The sequence below is a fragment of the Motacilla alba genome, chromosome 8 (assembly GCF_015832195.1).
Source record: "Motacilla alba alba isolate MOTALB_02 chromosome 8, Motacilla_alba_V1.0_pri, whole genome shotgun sequence".
Lineage (NCBI taxonomy): Eukaryota > Metazoa > Chordata > Aves > Passeriformes > Motacillidae > Motacilla > Motacilla alba.
Window position 1 is genome coordinate 21,267,807 of NC_052023.1, and position 19,620 is coordinate 21,287,426.

General features: G+C 38.5%; 2 protein-coding genes across 6 annotated transcripts in view; one reads left to right on the forward strand and one right to left on the reverse strand.

Annotated features, from left to right (window-relative positions):
• The window catches only part of ZNF281 (zinc finger protein 281), a 109,020-nt gene extending 104,853 nt beyond the window's left edge, over positions 1–4,167 (forward strand). Inside the window, exon 13 of the mRNA XM_038143698.1 lies at positions 3,511–4,167. The gene's annotated coding sequence lies outside the window, so the exon portion shown is untranslated. The remainder of the gene's footprint in view (positions 1–3,510) is intronic.
• NR5A2 (nuclear receptor subfamily 5 group A member 2) overlaps positions 1–19,620 on the reverse strand; it is an 88,424-nt gene that overhangs the window by 29,115 nt on the left and 39,689 nt on the right. For all 5 annotated transcript variants that reach the window (XM_038143701.1, XM_038143699.1, XM_038143700.1 and 2 more), the window contains one exon: positions 9,142–9,261. In XM_038143701.1, the coding sequence (XP_037999629.1) occupies positions 9,142–9,261 (120 nt within the window). The remainder of the gene's footprint in view (positions 1–9,141; positions 9,262–19,620) is intronic.

The following is a 19,620-nucleotide window of genomic DNA, read 5'->3' on the forward strand; positions in this document are numbered from 1 at the left end:
TGGCAAAATTGCAACAAGGAAAGATTGAAAGATGACTATAAGAAACTAAAATGAACTTTTCCTGGTAGCACCTTAAATATAATCAATAAGTTACTGACTTTTAATAAAAGATTTCATTTATATGTACCCTCATTGTGCCCTATAAACTGATTGGAGGTAACTGCACAACAAAATGAGGTTACACTTTTTGAATGGAGGTCAAGAATAACAACACTTTGCAGTGTTGGAGCAGTTAGAGTTGAGTTCATGCTTCAATTAAATCAATGGATTATGCTGAAGAATCCTGTGAGGTAGGGTATTGCTCTCTTTTACACCTGGGGAAACTTGAAGTAGTGACATTAAATTGTTTACTCAGGGCCAGAGAGATCTGTGGCAAAGCTACGATCTGATCTTTGGAAACCCCAGCCTATCCCTCTTTCAAAAACTACTTGCTAGTTCATCTCTTATTTATCACTCTTTCTATAGATGCATTTATGCATATTTCTTCATGTATATATACACCTATATAAATAATAAGAAAAAATAAAGTAACATACCTCAAATAATTTTTACTCAAACATCAGTTTAATATATTGACATAGTTCAACTACTTTGTATTGAGAAACTGGTCACATATAAATATGAAATTTCATAACTTCATATCTCTTTTGTAATTCTTAAGGGAGGGGGGAAGCTCCAAATCCCTTACTGAGCTTCCAATTTGTGGGGAAAATATGCTACTCACTTCATGAGAAGAAGTTAAGATGTCTGAATGTCAAGAATATCAGTGGCCTTAGTGCAGCGATTATGCCATAATGGAAAAACCCAGTAGATGCCTGGATCTCCCAGCATCCCTCTACTGGAGAGCTCTCAGGCAACCTGCTCCTCTTTCAGGTGCATTTAATATTTGCAGCACCAGCAAATTTGTCTGGGAGGCAAGTCCTCATCTGCCACTCACCAGGAACAGGCTGTATTAAATTTTTATATTTATTGACATTTCATTACCATAATTGACTGCAGTTCGTTCTCTAGTAGAAGGCACAGGGCTGCCTCCTAAGCAGGAGAATTGGTCCCTTGAGTAGGATTTGCAATTAAAAACAACGCAGAATGGATTTTTTTTTTAATTGTGTAAATATGATGAGTTGAATTTTCAGCTTTAACTAGAGAATAGTAGGTGTGCAGAAGGCTTTTTTCAAGAGTGAGCAAAATTATGAGTCAGTGGAAAGACGACCCCCAAAGGTGTCAATCAGTTTATACAAAAGCAACTGTGCATGAAAAAGCCTCAGTTAATGTCTATTCTGAAAAAGTGGTCGCATTAAAGACTACACTGTTCTGCTTGCTTGGTCCTTTATGCAGAAATTGATACTAAAATGTGTATTAATTATTTTACCTTCCAACATGATTAGAAGCACTTTTAAAAGACAGAGATAAAACCAGCTTGGATTTTGTGCAAAATGCTTAATTGCATAATGAAGTCTTAGTACTTTATATTGTACTTTTTACTTTATATTGTATATGAATTTCATTTAGTAAAATCAAATCCATGACTAAAATATTCTTGCATCCCAATTAATACTACTGCATTTCACATTGATTTTGATGTTGAGGATGTTTTCTGGCATTTTTGAAAACAGCAGCTTTGTCAGAGCTTCCACATAACCTAATTTGGAAGGGCAAGAGTGGGCTGAAGTTATGGCTGCACAGACAGAAGTGTGAATTCCTCCTGTACCCTGGGCTAAATGAATGCTGTGGCTGAAGGCCAAAAATAAAGGGAACACCTGTGGGTTTTTTTGTTTTGCAAATGGTGTTTCATGGCAATTAAAGATTTTTGAAGACAAATTACTGGGCTCAGATAATAATTTTTCTGGTGGAATCAGGTGGTGGCTTCTGGTATCACCTCTTCTCTGTGCTCACAAAACAGTCTAACACTCAATGATGGAATTAAGTTCCCTTTTTCTTCTAAAATTAAGGAGTGTTTGATTTCTAGAATATTACTATGGTATCATGGGTAAATACTGTGTGGAACTGCACCATCCCTTTAAACGCTTTAGCAAGCTTGAAATTGTCTCCAGAATATGATTAGCGTGATTTTACTTGTTGATGGTGTTGCCAGGTGTTGAGTATCCCTGAATGCCATTCCTTTCAGCTAGACAGGAATTGCACAAGTAAGGAATAAAGCCCCTGCTGTAGCTCTCTTCAGTATAATCTAGCAAACTAAGGCAGTCCAAGTTAATAAAAGCTTGATTTCATATTGGATTTAGTAAATTAGACTACTCTGAGCTTGGGGTCTGAAGGCAGAGCAGTGGGTGCCCAGGTGCAGCAAAGGGAGCGTCCTGCTCCTCCTGCTCTACAGGGAGCAACCCTGGCCAGCACCTCTGGCTGCTGGGGGGGCTGCTCCCCCAGCACCCCCTCCTTGGCTTCAGACAGCACGGAAAGCCTGGGCTGGCCCACACTGACCTGCCCTGGGTGTCTGAGCCCTGACCCTGTTCAGTGGGTGCTCAGTGGGTGGATGAGCCTCATCTCAGAAGCATGCATTCAGTATACAGCAAACAAGCTCATTTACTATTGCAACCTTTCCACTGTTTCTTGAGATACAGGTTTCACTGGAAACTGCAGTGGTTATTAAACTAATTTTGAGCTTTTAATATAATTCTTTAATTAAAACCAGCACTTCTGTTACATTTCTAAGCAAAGAAACATGGAAAACACTTTGAAGAGATGCCTATTGAGGAGGTTTCAGTATGGAAAAAACCCACAGATACGCTTATATCTGCTGGTTATCAGGTTTGGATATATTAATTAAAATTTTGTTGACTTATGCAGCATAAGATGCTTGTCATTTTAATGTGAGACACAATAATAGAAGATAATGAATTAAGTTGCCAGTGGCCCTTTCCCCTAGGATGATATGGTGCTTGATAATTAACTATAATATGCAAATAGTAACACTCCAAAGTACTGCAGAGTACAATAGAATCCATTTCTTTACCAAAGTGTTATCATGTACTTTTGTGGTTTTTTTTAATATTGAGATGAGATGATACAAAATCATTGCTGTGTTTGATATTCAGTAAAGCTGATCAGAAGACAGAGAACCACTGGAAAAATTTTTGTGAATGTCTGGGTAACATCTCACAAGGCTGTGCTAACTCAGACTGCTTCTTTAGAAGCTTTGAGCCATGTAAGTTCATTCCCCCTTAAGACCCTCTTATTTTACCCAAATTTCTGCTCTAATGTTTTAAATCCTTTCCCACAATGGGTAGTCAAGACTGGGTGCACCCACCTTGGATCTCATCACTATCACTACTCCTACAGGCAGCTGGGACAGACTCATGTGGTGCTTTCTTCAAACTGAGTTTCTGAACAACTTTGTCGTTCATGCTGGGCTAGCTTAAAATCAACGAAGGGATTTTTCATGAGATTGTGTTGACAGATTAGTTCACTAGCATGGGACTGGTTTGGAGGACTAGCAGGCTCGGAGAAATGCTGCCAGACTCCAGGCAAATAACTTTTGTTTTCTTTCTTACACAGAGGAGCCATGTGTATGAAATACAGAAGAAATGTGTTTCCCATGAAGACAACAGAGTTAGAATGGAAAGAAAATGGAAGAGTTCTGGTGTTCAAGGATTCATGTCAGGTGCTCTCTCCATGAACCTTTACTGGAACAGGGATTTTAGACTTAAAAATGTAGTGCAATGATGGTTTTGTGGCAACACAGCAAAGTACATCTGAATTAGGATCAGGTCGTTCGTGAGCTACATGAAAGGCTCAAAATATGTAACAAATATTTGGAAAAACCTGAATACAGGACACTTCATGGTTATAACTGAATTTTGATGTGTTTTACCCAGTTTAACTGAGTGCATCTAGTTCATCCCCAAGGAGCAGCCAGCATAATATCTTCATATCTTCATAAGGCCCTTTTAACAACTACCACAACATTACTTCCCTTTAGGCAGAAACCACTAAAGAATTGTGCAAAAAAGCTAATACTGTACTGAATAGTGAAATAATGATTGCTTGACCTAATTTGTATCCTCCTTGAATCAAATCCTGTGTTTATTTGCTGATGTAAAGACTTCTAGATTTGGCCCTCAAATGCCAATACCTCTTTTGTGCCCGCCACAACTCTGAAGCCTCACTGACTACAACTCACATCAAATGGGAAAAAGATACTTATTAATTTCCAAAAACATACAAAGTAATAGGTTTCCACTAGATATCCATGAGCTTTCTATACCATGACTTGCAGATGTCCTTTGCAGCCACTCCTCTAACACTCTTGCGCTTTTGTACTTCAGTGATACTTCTGCAAGGATGATCTTTCTTGATAACACCATCAAGATCTCATGCTCTTTCTCTGGTGCTATGCTTTAGAATAGAAATCCAGGTGTAAAGATGCGTTTGTGTGATGACTTCAACTAAATCAGTAGTTTCAATGATCTCAAAAAAATCTGAGATTTAGGCACATTTTTGGATGGCCTTTTTAATTGGAAAGGCTTTGGCCAAGCTCAGTAGAGGAAATATTTGGCAGTAGAGTGTAGGTATGAACAAAAGGAGCAGATGAGGCTACAATTCACGTGTTGTGCATTGACTGTTACAGGAAAATGCACGAGCAACAGCATTCTGTGCAGAGCTTTAGTATCTACCTTAGTGTGCTGAGTCTTGGAAGCTGGCAGTGTATTGGTCTTGTAGAACATACAGGAGAAAAGTGCTAAAGTTGGAGGAATTAAAATTCTATAATTAGAAATGGTCTGTTAAAATTACATGCCACATGGCAAGCCTACAAAACTCAGCATGTGGAGAGCGTATTGGCAATGATTTACAATTAACCACCACATTGCAAATCACTCCTTAGCTGTTTTCTATTATGAAATTTTGAGAGTTGTAAAATGCATTTGTGCTACTTTATTTCCTTTTGAAATGGTAATTGCTACTGCTGAGGGGCAGTACTTAGTGCAGAAAATGAAGTGTGCAGCACAGGGAGGAACTTGTTTCTGAGGAACTGCTGAGGAATTGTAATGATCTGAAAAAAGTGCTTTCTTGAAACACATACACACAAAAGAGCTTCATTTATGAAACCCCAAATAAATAACAAAATAAAGTAAAACATAGTATCTTTTTATACAAGGGCCAGGGCTTACTAGTTTGTTGCTGACTTCACTTTTTCCCCATCAAAGTGGGAACAGTGGATTGACACTGAGTAAAACCCATAAGTCTGTGGCCTGAGGGAAATGCAGATATATGGAAATGTGATAGGAGTGCCCTAAAGTAATGGGTTTTGAGCCAGTGTATTTGAAAATTATCAAGTGTTCTTCTAACTACTAGCCCGTTTTAGATACCTAGTACAGCACTGACAGTGGTACTGCCCTGGGGACCTGGATAAAGTTTGGCTTTTGTGTCTGAGGAACAGAGGCTGTGCAGGCTAAGTGGAGAGAGCAGGTGTGTTCTAATTAAGTGATGGTAAGTTCCCCCCTTACAGCTTCCATCCTGATGGTGATTTGTAAAATGGACAGTGTTTATGAGTAGCTTTTATGGAGGAATATATTAAGGAAAGCGAGGAGTAAGGCTTCTCAGGCCTTAAATTTGCTAACTTGTGACTATAAGCTTGATCTCTCAGGTAATAGAGTTGGCGATCTAGCTCAGGTCCTCAGTTTAAAGTTATTATCTTTGAAAGCCAGATGATTGACTGTAATTTTGCTCATAGTGCTTTGTTGGTAGCAGAAATAAAAACATCTACAGCACTTTTCATCAGAAGTGTCAGAGTGCTTTCCACACCTTAATCAACTAATTTTTATGAAATGGTGGCATGGTTTTTCCCTGTCTTTTCTGTGGGAACTGAAAGAATCAGGACAGTAATCAGAAAGCATGCAGGAATGGTGCACTAGCAAAGACTCAAAATGCCCAAGTCTAGAAGTGTGGCTTCCTGGAATTATTTTACAGTTTTTACAGAGGATACAGACACAGTTTAATTGTCCTTTCACGAATTTGAACAGATGTTGTGTCTAGTGGTGCAACAGTCTGAATCAATGCTTCCAAGATGGTCCACCTTCACAGGTAAGAAAAGAGACAGTTGTATTGGATCAACTTGTCTAAAAAAGTAACTCACTACTGAACAGGGACGTGCAAAAGCAGTGCACAGCAGCTGAAGCCAGGAATGGCTCAGGATGGGTGGTGTAGAAATACCATCCGTGTCCATGTCCACTGCCATGGAGTGATAATGTTAAAAAAGGGTTCAGCTGTAGTTGAAATTTGCAAGGGATGTTAAGTTGTTAGTATGGGATAAACCAGGAAAATGTGGGACTGCAGCTGGATTCAGATGATGATTTTGTGGCAGCAAGCACAGACCAGGCTGAGGTTCCCAGTGCCACCTTTGCCTCAGTCTGTCCTAACAAGATCTCCTGGGCTCTGTGCATTGCATTAGGGACTCAAGGAGGAGGAGAGTTATGAGCAGTGGGTGTAAGTTGGAAAAAAAAACCCCAAAACTTCATAGGAGAACCAAGGAAACACCTTCTTCCCATGGAGATTGTCAGGCAGTGGTACTGGCTGCACATGAAATTTTGCAGTTTCCATTCTTGGATGTATGCAAAGCCCAACTGGACAAAGCCCTGAGAAACCTGGTTTGAGCAGGGGTTTGGACTAGTCCTTAAAATTCCTTCCAGTCTGGATTGTCCTGTGATTTTAAGATTTGTAGCTCTGGCAATTCTTGATATTTTAAAACTTCTCCTTAGCTCACCCAGCCTTGTCCATCTAAATAAAAGAGTTTTTTCAAAAAATTATTTTTACCCATGAATATAATTTGAAAAGATGCGGGTTTAAAGTAAATGCTTTTGATGCAGAAATTGCCTACAAGACATGTAGTGGCACAGCACTGGCACTGCTGCAGCACCTCGACTAGCAGCAGCCTCTGTGTGGAACGTATGCCGTGCACAGCCCAGTGGGGCAGGCGCCTGTTTCTGGAAGCAATCTGGCTTCCAGAGGATCCAGTGGGGCCAGAGCTCAGTGAAACTGGGACAAAACAGGGGCATTACGGAGAGATTTCAGAAACAGCGGCCAGAGACTCTGTGTAATTCAGGTCTAGTGTCTCCCTGTTTCTCAAAGTGAATCTGTGATATATCCATGGGAGTGTGTTCTGCAGCTGTTAGGAACTGTGAAATGGGAAAAAGGATTGACTGTAGAGTTCTTGTTGCTGTTGTAGTGATATCGCTCCTGCTCTTAGCCTAAGTGCAAAGAGGAAAGTAAAGAAGGTGATGGGAGACTCTGGGGGTGCTTGCACCAACTTCAAAATGACAAATTTTGACATAGGAAAGGGAAATTGGATTTAAAGAAGGATGTATTAAAAGTAGTTTACAAATATGGGCGAAAATGAATGCCGTCATTCCAATATAGCCAGATTTTTACCTAGTTGGAGACTGCCTGCAAATGCACAGCTTCCCAGTCCAGCTGCTGATCTGCAAGCAGTACATTTAATAAGCATCCTGCTACTTGTTGTCCAGCAGTGAAGAAATGCTCTGCTTTGCCTTGAGATCATGTACAGCTGGGGTTTTTATTTTCAAGAAAAGATAAAAGTGGCTAATGAGGTAGGAATTACTACTGTAGGAAAATGGGGACAATGGCTGGAATTTAAGGGTAGTTAGATACCTCTAATGATTTCAGTGGGACTTAGGCATTCAGTACCTTAAAAACAGTGCTAATCACATAACAAAGGACACACTAATTTAACAGTTCTCTCAGGAACAGAAACCTGTCAATGTACTTATAGCTTTATAAACAAGCATCCTGTGTGGTAAGTGAAATAATTTCCAGTATAATCATCTATCTTGCAGAGCATGAAATGGAAAGGGAATCAGTCGTTTTCTCAATTGCACCAATATAAATCTTGGTATAAGTTACCAAGAGTAATGCAACTAAACAAACTTTTGCTAATGCAGTTAGGGAGTACAATGATATCTGAGATAGGTTAGTGACTTTCCATGAAGTGCAGGAGTCAGTTCCATTGATAGAATTTGAGTTTTCCCCATTCCTTTCTTAAACAAGTCAGTAATTTCTCCCCTTTCTCCCTTAGGAAGTAGACTTCCTAATCATTAATGCAAACAGGAGAATCAGAATCCTTCTGATTCTTACAAACATTTCTTCTTAGTGTTAAGAAATGGCTGCATCTTTAAAATTATAGCTAAAGCTGTAAGCAGATTCCACAACATGCAGACACAAATGGTGTAGTACAGGAAAAGGAGCTCTTTCCCGTGTGTGTAAATTGAGGCAGTTCAGTTTGCAGCTACTTAAATACCAAAGAGCCATCATTTGTTTTCACTTCAAGACAGAAACATAATGTACAGGCACACTTTGCTTTTCTTTGATACTGTCTCTTTTTTTTTTTTTTTCTTTCTGTTAAAAGCAGAATAACAATCTTAGGAGTATGGTTCTTGTTTTACTGTCAAGATCATTTTGCTTTGGAAAGCATAGTGGAGACAAAACTTCCTAGATTTATTTTGTGTTTTCTCACAGTTGTCCTAATATTTACTACATTATAGCTCTGCATTTTGGGAGATCCTTGTGTCTGACACATGAAGAAAATTACCCCTGGATAGCTGTGCAGAAACTGCAGGGTGCGTAGCCTGAGACAGTTTCTGAGGCACTATCTGCTTTTATAGCCTATGTACAGAATAATTTTCCTGTGATTAGATGTCTCAGCTTCCCAGTTTCTCACACATGTGCATATGTCTCTAAAAACAAGGTATTTCTGAGGTAGTAAGCAGCAGGTTCTCTAGATTTCTGACCCAGCTTCTTTTCAGTAAATCACAGTTCTGAAGTAAATCACAATTCAAAACTATATGTGCTTAAACCTAAAGCATTAGGTTTGGGAGTGTTGTTGTTAGAAACCATTTAGCCCCAAGGAAATACTACTTCTTGACGAACACTTCTCATCTGCTGCTTTTCAATTACTGAAGTATTTGAAAAGCAAAGTGCTTATGATTATATCTGCTTGTTTAGGTTTATCTGCAATTAGCAGACTAGAAACAGAGTGCACAAGTGATTTTACCTACACTGCTTAAGACGGATCTCTGAGAACACAGTAGTGCTTCTGACCTGGTTAAACTCCTGTTATTTTGAAAATTATTATAAAAACAAGACATGACTATTTCTCTCAGACCACATACTCACTTGTTGCCCAGTAACCAGAAGGATGGAGCCTTCTTTCCCATGTACCACTTGCCGGTAAATGTGATCCAGGATTAAGAGTTCGCTCCAGCAGTTCTGAAGCAACTTCATTTGGTCATCAACCTGTAAAGGAAACACAAACATCGGTGACATCACTCTGGGAGTAAGTCTGACATCAGACTAGGGAGGCAGCCCTCTTTCACACAGCTGGCTGACATCAGGAGAACAGAGATGCTGTCTAAAAGCATTCATGCCCAAAATTGCTGTTTGCAGTTGAATAATCAGAACACTGCTAGAGCCTTTATCTGTTAAATGCATGGAATATGTACTCCTGATTAGATTCTAGGAAAGAAAGAATTTTGTATTGTTATGCTAAGTGGTAATAATTGTATATTTATAGCAATGGGATTTTATTTTTACCCAAAACAAGAAGAGCAGGAAATAATGCTGATGTGAACTTTCTCCTATTCCCCATCTTAAACCTTGGCTTCTGGAAATAATAAGGAATCTGCAGATTCACAAACCTTGTTGCTTCAACAGGCCCTAGTCAGAGACAGATCCCTTGCAAATTAAAAAGTGAACAGAGGTTAAAAAACTCTCTAAAAATGGCTGTGGTGCTGTGGAAAGAGAACACTTCTTAATGAGCAGAAGCTGAGCAGCTTTGGATATCACTGGTAGGGCAAGAAAGGGCAATGCACAAGTGGTGAGCAGCGAGACACATCTGTCAGTGGATTTGGAAACAGAAGGAACATACTGGGCGCCCAGCACAAGGAACCTACATTAAGATTTTCTGAAGTTATTTGGGATCTATGTCTTAGAGGACAAAGAAATTTATCCCTAAACTGACTCTAAATGCAACTAGATTGCATTCAGTCTTCTTCACTTAAAGGCTGCAAAAAAGTTAGGATTTCCATGGAAATGGGAGAAAAAAATCACAAATTAGTGGAAGGTAGACTGTGACATTAAGTCATGGTAAGCATCAATATCCTCTGAACCTATTCTTACTGAGCTTCCTGATTTCTTTTTAAAATGAAAGTCTTTGACTTTAAATGGGTGCCCTGCAAGAGTTGAGAGGTGCATACATTAGCCTTGCTATGATTCAGAGTGGTAATAGCACCTATGTAGTTAAAGGACTCTGAGAACCTGCTTAGACAGCAATTGCTGAACAAATTAAAAATGCTATAAATGCTATAAATCTAGTTTCAATTGCTTTAGAACTAGATTTTATCATACACAGGAAACCACACTACAAGGAGTAATCCTGTATGAGCTGAATTAGATGATGCAGTAGATGTTTTCAAGTTTTATCAAATATGACCTAATTAATTTTAGAACTTTATCCTTTCAGGCTTGTTTTCTAGTTGTGTAGTAGAGAAGGAAGTAACATTTCTTACTAATAGATTTTTGTAATGTCACCTGTGAAAGTTACCTACTATTGTCTCTTTCTTTCCAGGCACTTGCCACGTAGCTCAGACTTTAATATCTGAAGCATTGACATCTTTGCTTCTTCCATTTGTCTTAACTTCCCTTCAAAGGCACAAGAGGCTGTGTGCTGCTGTTCATGTTTTCCCACACAGATACAGAGCAAGGCTGATTTGACATAAAAAATCTCTTGCTCTGCCTACAACATGTATTTGACTACAAAACTATTTCAACCAAAGGATTTGTTGGCTCAAGAGAGGACAGTAAATCACCACATTGATACACTTGTGCCAGGTTTAATTAATTCTTTGAAAAAGGTATTTGAAATGTACAGATTCTGTTACTCCTGCTTTTTACATGAAGCTATTCTTTGATGATTTTCTCCTCTGAACAAAAAGGGGTTGAAAAAAATCTCAAAAATCAGAGACATCATGCTAACAGGATAACATAACCCAAATCGCCATTTCACACAAAGCTATCACAGCTTACGTCCAAAGAAAACAAATTTTGAGAGAGTTTAAACCTTCAGCATCCATGTCATAACACCTATTACCTGCATAAGATGTCAAGCACTTGACTGGACTATAAATGACTATATATTTCCAGTGTAAGCCAGCTGTCTCACCACAGGCTTTTGAAAATAAACCACACTTTAGAGGTCTGGCTTTCTGAAGATCCCAACAGCAGCTACTCCACAATCAAAGCTTACCTCCCAAGCTCTATCCTATCATTACCGAGCCAGTGCTGTGAGAACAGTGCGAGATGGCAAAATCACAAAAAATTGTTTCTGTTCCTGCTGTTTTACAAGCCTGACAAAACTAGCACAGCGAACATCTGCTAGTGGTTCACAAAATCTACTCTGTATTCGTTGTAATTTAACCAGTGAAAGCTCATAAAATGGATAGCATAACCAGCTCTATACACATCCCAAACACCATGTTGCCTGCAGAAGATGATTAGAGCCAGCTGCTTTTGCCACTTTGAGAAAGATGGTGGGGCAGCAGATGTCTCCAGTTTGCACTAGGAAGAAAGAAACATGACTTTAGTGAGGATTGTGCATTACTAAAAGGTAGCACAAATGACCAGTTCCAGCCTACTTCTGAAAGACACATGGATGAGGAAAAGCATTTAGATCACATTGAACAAAACCAGTAATGCACCACTTCATATGTTAGAATGAGCTGGTAAAGTTTATGATGTGTGTAAGTGCAGCAGAACACAAACACCATTGTGTTTCCGTGGCACGTCGATAAATGTGTTGCAGAAGCATGTTATCTGTCAAAATGAGAAAATCAGCCTTTGACCAAAACAATTGTGTGCCTTACACTGAATGTGCCTGAAACTGATCCTGAAGGCAAAGAGTCTCAAGTTTGCTTCTGAAGAGGAAGACCCTCTGCAGGAAAATCCTCTTGTGGACTTCAGTCTTCTGACTCCAAAGCCAGAGAAGGCTGCTCTGCCATTAGGAGTGTAAGCAGGAGAAAAGGTAAGATTCTGTCACCAAGATACTTAAGTCCAGTCTAGGACTAGACATAATCAACATTTTCAGTTATGGTATAAAATGAATTAAAACAAGCTCACAAGCTTTTACTACTGGCTAAATTTTGAGGTTTTTTTTTTTTCAGTTTGTGGAGATCTTGAAGAGTATTATCAATGTTTTAACAACAAGAAGAAAAAGCTCCTGTTGTCCTAAGTACTGGGAATGCTTATAAATAAAAGTTAAGCATCATGTGGCCAACACCTCCCTGCTGCAAGAACATTCCCCAAATCTGCAGCTGCTCCTGTCACAACAGAACACTGATGTGAGCATAATGTAACCTGGGTCTTACCTAAGCAAGTTTTCAAATGAGATGCCCATTTGACAGCTATCCAGCCTCAAGAAAAAGTGTGAGTGAATACTGTGCACATTTAGGCCCTCTCTGGCCAGTGGCACTCAGATGAAGACACACCAATGGGGAGAGCGTAACTGGAAATTGTTGCTGAAGAAATGGTTTTTAAAGAAAGATGTGGAAGAAGATGTGTTACTCAAAAGAAGTAGGAGATCATTTCCAGCAGGCAGAGTGGCATTAAAGAGGAATAGTGTTACAAGCATGAAATGAGTAAAACATCACACATGTAAAACTGCTCTTAAGTGACAAGGGAAGCAAGAGGGTGCTTAGGAGGCTGCTTTAAAGGAAGAGAAGGTGGTGGGAGAAGACAAAGGGGAGCTGGATTTTGGGTAAAACCTTGAAGGTGAGGAGGACAAGATGCAGACTTAAAGGGTTTGTGTGACTGCAAGTGATGCTGCTGGGTCAGAGGAGGAGCAAGTACTATTTGTTAGAGAAGCAGAGAATGGTGGTGGACAACAGTACAAGGCTGGTATTGTTCATCTGCACAGTGAACTTGATTCTATCAGGTGTCTGAATACAGGTTTCAACACAGAATTCTCTGGTGGCATGTCAGAGTTCTACACTGCCAGCTGAGATTATAAGGTGACTTTAAAGAGTTTTTTCTGAGATTTCCACTAACAAGAATTGGAAAACAGGCATACATGAGAATATATTTAGTTGCATCTATTAGTTTGCATCATTTATCTTGCCAGTATAATGGGAGCCACATAGAGTATTTCCAGGAGTGGAGGAAACGGATTCTTAATTTGAGGAGGAAAGGTCTGACCCTGAGCACTGCGGTGACAACACTATCTCTTGGCAGGAGAAGAAGATAGGAATGGGAGTGTCACATCTGCCTGCTAAACCCTGGCCTCCCCTCAGCTGGGCCCTAAGCTTTTGATATGGAATTCAGTGGAAGTTTGCAAGTCTCGCTGAGGCCTCTATTGACACTGAAATACACAATCACACCTTATCAATTATAGTTAAAGGGAGGACTTATCTCAGAAATGCTGGTTACTCATCTGAAAAACTATTTGTGCTGATGTTATAGATGAGGAAGGCTAGTGTGACACAAGAGTAGTATTGTTGTAGAGTGTATGCTTCCCACAGCACAGAACGTTAATCATTATAAACTTTTGTTTTTTCTGAAGAACAACACTGAAATTTCCAAACAGTAAAATGAAGAATAATGTGTATGCTTTGCTGAAATTCACCTTAATCTTATCAAAACCACACTGTGTCTTTCTTTTAGGAAAGTGTTTCACAATATTTCACACTGTAACCAACAACTGCAGATTTATCGCAATTTTTCTTCTGAAGAGGTATTTTCAGCCTGAAACTTGATGAATTACCTGTTAAAAATTTCAGGGTCATGGGTTTTTTGTGTTGTTTTAAGTTAAATATTTTCCTTGTAATTATTGCTGCAGATTCAGTTAAACAATGGGCTCACCTTTTACCCAGTTTATACCTGCTTCTCTCAGAAGCTGGAGAATCCTTTTTCAGCTCTGTTCATTTACATCAACGTGCCACAGTAGCTTTGGGCTTTTCTGCTACTAAAAATTTAAAAGGGTATCTAATGATTTAAAGAAAACAGAATAATTGAAATTTATGTGATAAAACTGCACTGGATTCAGCTGAATTATTTTTACTTATGATTCTAAGAAGGAATGCAAATATGGAATAACATGAAGCATTCATCTCATAGTGCCACTTTTAAATTCTACGGCCATTGAATAGCCATTTCCTAGTGAATATGAAGTGATTAAACACCTGTCTGAACTGTTCAGCCTGAAGCACATCGGTTCAAGGAATGGTTGAACTTTCTTTCAAATGCAGTTAGGAGATCACTCACAAGTCATTGCAGACATATAGTTTGAGTTGTTACTCCATTTTCTTATGCTATAGTGGTGCAAATCACCCCAAATCAAAGTTTTATAAGACAAGTGCACTCCAGAGACTATTTTTTACTCCTGAATGCATGCATGGTTTCCAAATCATTATATAGGTAGGGAAGGAATTGGACTCTCCAGATGGCTTGTTGCTAACAGTGGGAAACCTCCTGTGCAAGGTTGCTGTCAAAAAGCAGCACGTAACAGCCAATGTGATTTTAAAAGTGAATGCACGTAACTTTCAGAATCAGTGAATGCCCTAATAAAATGTGATTACTACCTATAACCTAAGTAATAAAATGCTACAAAGTTCAAGAAGAAATGATTTAATATTAACTATGATTGTTCCAGCTCTTTACTAGAAACCTGTGGGTTATAAAAATTTCTAGGTGAAGGCAGGGAGTGATCTTTACAAATCTGTGTTTGGTTAAATGACTGTCCTGTTTCCATCTAGCTCTAGCATGAAGGGAGTATAAATCTGTTCAAGTTTGGTAGTGCTTTACATTTGTCTTGATTTAAAAATGAAAAGAAATACAGAAATACTTCAGTGTGTGTCTTTTCCTGCCCCTTTGCAGCCTGTACAGAGGCTGTTACACAAGTGCAGTTGTACTTGGAACGTGCCTCTGTGTGTATGTGTAACTCTTTCTCTAGTGACTTCTGAATCCACCAGTCAGAGCCAGAATATTTCAACTGGAAGTTTTTCTATTCAGGATACTAAGTTTCTATATGCTTTGTTTGAATCAGTGTCCACACAGAGGAAAGTAACTGCTGAATAGTACGCTAAAAGAAAAGTTAATGTACTCATCCTTTATTCAATAGCAGGGAAGTGAGAAAGAGGAAGAGAGAAGGACTAAAATGCTTCATTAACTCCTTGCTGATGGAACTGTTAGCATTTGGAATATCAAACTATGGAATTTTTTAAAGGACATAGACAAGGAATTTATAGCACAAAGCAACATTTGAAAAGTCCCACACTTTTTTACCCTTCCAAGCTGTGGAGGGGTGCATGTGTGGTGCCCATGCTCTGAAAGGTGTGCAGTGTTTCCTGCTTAGGAAATGTGGGCAGGGAGAGCAATGGCTTTGCCACAGCTTTTCCATTCACATGGCCCTGGACAGCTCCCTGTGAGATCACTGGGAAAGAGGGGACCAAAGCAACACTGCCCAGCCATTTCCCAGTTTCAGTGCTGATCTTCCAGAGAGTCAAAATTCTTTAACAAAGCAGCCTTTAGCATGAGCTCCCACTCATCCTGTGTTCTTGCAGCAATAGAACCCAAGGTGCCTGAGTCTGGGAGCCTCAGATTTCTGAGGGAGTAGGGATGGGCAGCAGATGGTCATCCTACTAAAGAATAAGATCTCTCTTATGGATTTTGCACTCCATTTAGAAAGTATTTCCATCTATTAAGGAGAAGGTAAATGACCAATCTCATTTCTACAAGCATCAGGTGAAAGGGCTGTTACAATAAGTCTTCTGTGTATATGAATCTATGATATAGGGCATCAAATACGACACATAGCACTGCTATTTCTTCTCCTTTTCCTCACATTTATCTCTGTGCAAACTGCATGAAAATGACTTGGTATTTCACAGTCAGCATTATTTCTGATGAATTATGAATGTGTTTTTCTTAGCTTCTTTTTTGGGTGGTTGTGAGTTTGTGTTTTTTATTTTATTTAACTGAAAATAAGAGAAGTATTTCTTTTTAGTCCCAAATGAAAATTTTGCTTAGAATGCAGTATTTCTTGCCTCTCAAAGTGAATAGAAAGATAAGGAAAAGGGAAAATTAATTATTTTTGCCATGTGTTTCACAGAGTAGAGGTACCTTCTTTAGCACTGGACTAAAATAGAATTTACTTTCAAAATCCTACTCCTGTGAGTATTTCTACAGATGTTAGTACAACCCAAGCTTATGCATAGTTGGGTCTGGAATTTTAAAAGAATTAGATAAAGCAATGTAGTTTATGTAGCAATTTTGGTACTAGAGCTGTGTTGATCCCTTACATTTCTCTGTAAATACACCTTTTTTTTTCTGATGTCAACAAACTAACCACAAAATTGCATTGGACCATATTCTTAACTCTTAACTTGTGTGGATATCAGTTCATTGCCTTGCAATAAAATCTGAATTATTCCCACCTGATGAATTGTTAGCCTTGTGAGTCTGATCTGCTTTTTAGGCTGCACAATGATGTCCCTCAGGGAATCAGAAGACAAAACTGAGTCCAGTAAACTTTATGGTACTTCTGGTGAATTTGTTCCTAATGTATTCAATCAGCAGTTTCACTCTATTGTAGAGCAGCCTGTGATTAAAGTCTTTGTGGTCTTCTCCAATAATATGCTAATATTTTAGCATTATCTGAGAGGATTTATAATTTCTATATAATGTTCCTTTCCTGTTTTGTTATTAATTGGTTAAATTATGTTTTCATTTTTCTTACAATTAGTGTATTGCTCCAGCTGAAACCTATTCTAAGAGTCTACAGGTAAACTCCAATATTACCTCTCATTTTTAAATATCATTTAGATATCAGCAACATCAAATCTCAACAGAGATCAATACAATACATGGGGTACATTATTAATATTAAAAGACAAAGTTCTAGTAAGAACTAACATTATTTTTGACAAAATAAATACTCTATTAAAACTCCATCAGGTAGGCATCATATGGAAAATATTTTTAACTTGTGACAAAAGACACATGCTAATTTCAGAAATCAATCTTTAATATGGTAATAGGCAACCAGAGTAATTTCTCAACACACTTAGTGTCCCATTCTTTCAAATGCTTCACGCCCCAGAACCCTGGTTTTTGCATGAGTTTTTAACAAGAGTTACTTAAATCAGCTCTCATTTAAATTTCACTGTGTGGTTACTCTTCTGTTTAACAGGGTGAGTGTTTATTTCCAGTACAGCTGTTAAGTGGGTGTAGAGTATGGGAAAAAGGCAAGTCATAAGTGAAGAATAATCTTAACTCCGTGTTAACAGGTGACACCTACAAATGCTGGTTTGTGTACTCAGTGTGGGACTGTATTCACGATTACACCAATGGCAATATGCAAATAATCTTCTGAAGTCATGACTAAAAAGAAGTTACTTTAACGTTAGAGCACCATAAGTGAGAGAAGAACAATTTACCAGGTGAGTATTAGTGACAGTCAGGGTTGGACACTGACAAACCACACAAAGAATCCAATACATTTAATGTTTCTTACCATTTATAGTTATCAGCAAATCAGTAGTTTTTAATTTAAATGTTCTTTATCTTTTGATTGCATGGCACTGTGTTATTTTTCAGGAATTAAAATTTGTTAGTTTATATTTTACGTTTCATAGTCCTCTTAAAACTTTTGACAGACGTCCAGCTATGGAAAGGCAAGTATTTCCTTCTGCCCATACTTGAATCAGGGAAACATAAGGATGTAGAGTCTCCAGACTGAGGGCTGGACACAGAGTCACCTGTAATACACTTTGGCAGTAGAGGCTGGTGTTGCTGTGGAACACTGCACTTGCCATACAAATGTATTCCACTGTGTTTTCCTCTGATTTGTAGTAGAACAGCCAGAAAAAGCCACAGCAAAAGCAGTAAGAAATCATGAGAAACGGTATCTTCAGTCAAGATGTGAAAGGAGATGGTATACTGATGAAGAAAAAATACAGAAATGTTGTCTTACATCCTGAGGGCTGCAGCAGTAACAGTAAGTCACTGGGGCAGAGATTAAATGAGAAAGAAGACCCAATGCTAACGGAGAAAATGAAAGAAAAATCAGCCTTATGAATGGGTGTTGTCATGTATTAAACCAGTATCCATCTGACTTGATAGGAAAAAGTGCTTAAAAACACCACCAAAGGAAGCTGAAGTCATACAAGAAGGTTGTGGAGGTGTAGTGATGCATGATCCAACAAGGTACACAGGAATGATCTGAAACACTAACTACTTCTCTTTCTATCTTAAAAGCATTGCAGGAGGCTCTCAGCACGCAGCTACTACCATCTAGCTAAATCCTTTCAACTAGGAACATCATCTTCAAAATATTACCTCCTTTCCCAACAGAGCCAAGTGTGAAAGAGCAGACGGAGCCATGTTATTAAAAATCACAGGAAGTCCTGATTGAATGAATGTTTAAGGAACAGGCAAGTGTGTATTAATTTTTTTTTCCCATTCATCCTTTCATTTGGCTTTGTTTCATTTATTCCTACTTCCTGTTTCCTGTAGTCTAATTTGGAAATTTCTGAAGTATCATTAAAATACAATTGTCACAGCTCTGCTTCGGCCCCATGTTGTCATTAGCTCTGCAATTAGGATTAATATTAATTTTAAAAAATATCTTTGAAGATACTGTTTTTATTTGGGTTGTTTGGTATGTTAATGAGAGGAACTTTTGCAGTACAGAACACAGAATGAGTAGGAACCTTATAGGCAAAAATGACAGTAGACTGTGGCACAAATCAGTCAGCCTCTGACTTCTCTGCTGTCACAGCTGGGCACAGGTATCCAAACTGTGAGTCTCTAAATTGGGTTCCTATATGTCTGCACGTGATAGAAGATTAGCTGTGTGCTTAGGAAAAATGGAGAGAGTACGTACATCTAACTTACTGGGTTTTTCTTAGCTTGTTTCTGAATGACAGCAGGGATGATGAACAACAAAATCAGGCTGCTCTAATTACTTCCTGTTCACCCATGAGTGCACCACACACATCAACTGCAGGAGCCAAGTTTCAGACTGGGAGAGGCTTGGCCGATGTGCAATAGCTTACAATAAAATGGGAACATTTCCTTCAAAAATCTTTTTTTTTTTTGCATTGCTTATTACTATTATTACAATCTACTATTAATCTAGGTCTAAGAACCTGGATTTTCAAAAAACAAAGAATTACTTTGGTTTGTAATTAGGTTTAATATGAATTTTATTACTGAAGGTTTAACACGACTAAAAGGTTACCATAACACCCAAATATAAGAAGTTTTGTTTTTTAATCCCAGGTTTATCCTGGTTTTACCAAAGTAGAGTGCATGATGACTCTGCCTCTAATAAGTTTTTCTGAGCTGTATTAAAACTTTTTAAAATATGGCTACTTAAATCTATATCAGGGCAATTTTCCTGGTACATAGAATAGCTTGAATGATTTAAAAGTATAAGTGAATGCAAGATTATACAAATATTCAGCATTGTGTCACTGACAGGTAATGAACTGAATTCTGTCTTAAACTAATCTGCCTAAGGGTCTGTTTCTTTTAGAGTATAAGGTCTTTAGGGACAGACTGACTATTACTGTCTTTGGGCAGTATCTGTCTATGTTACCATAA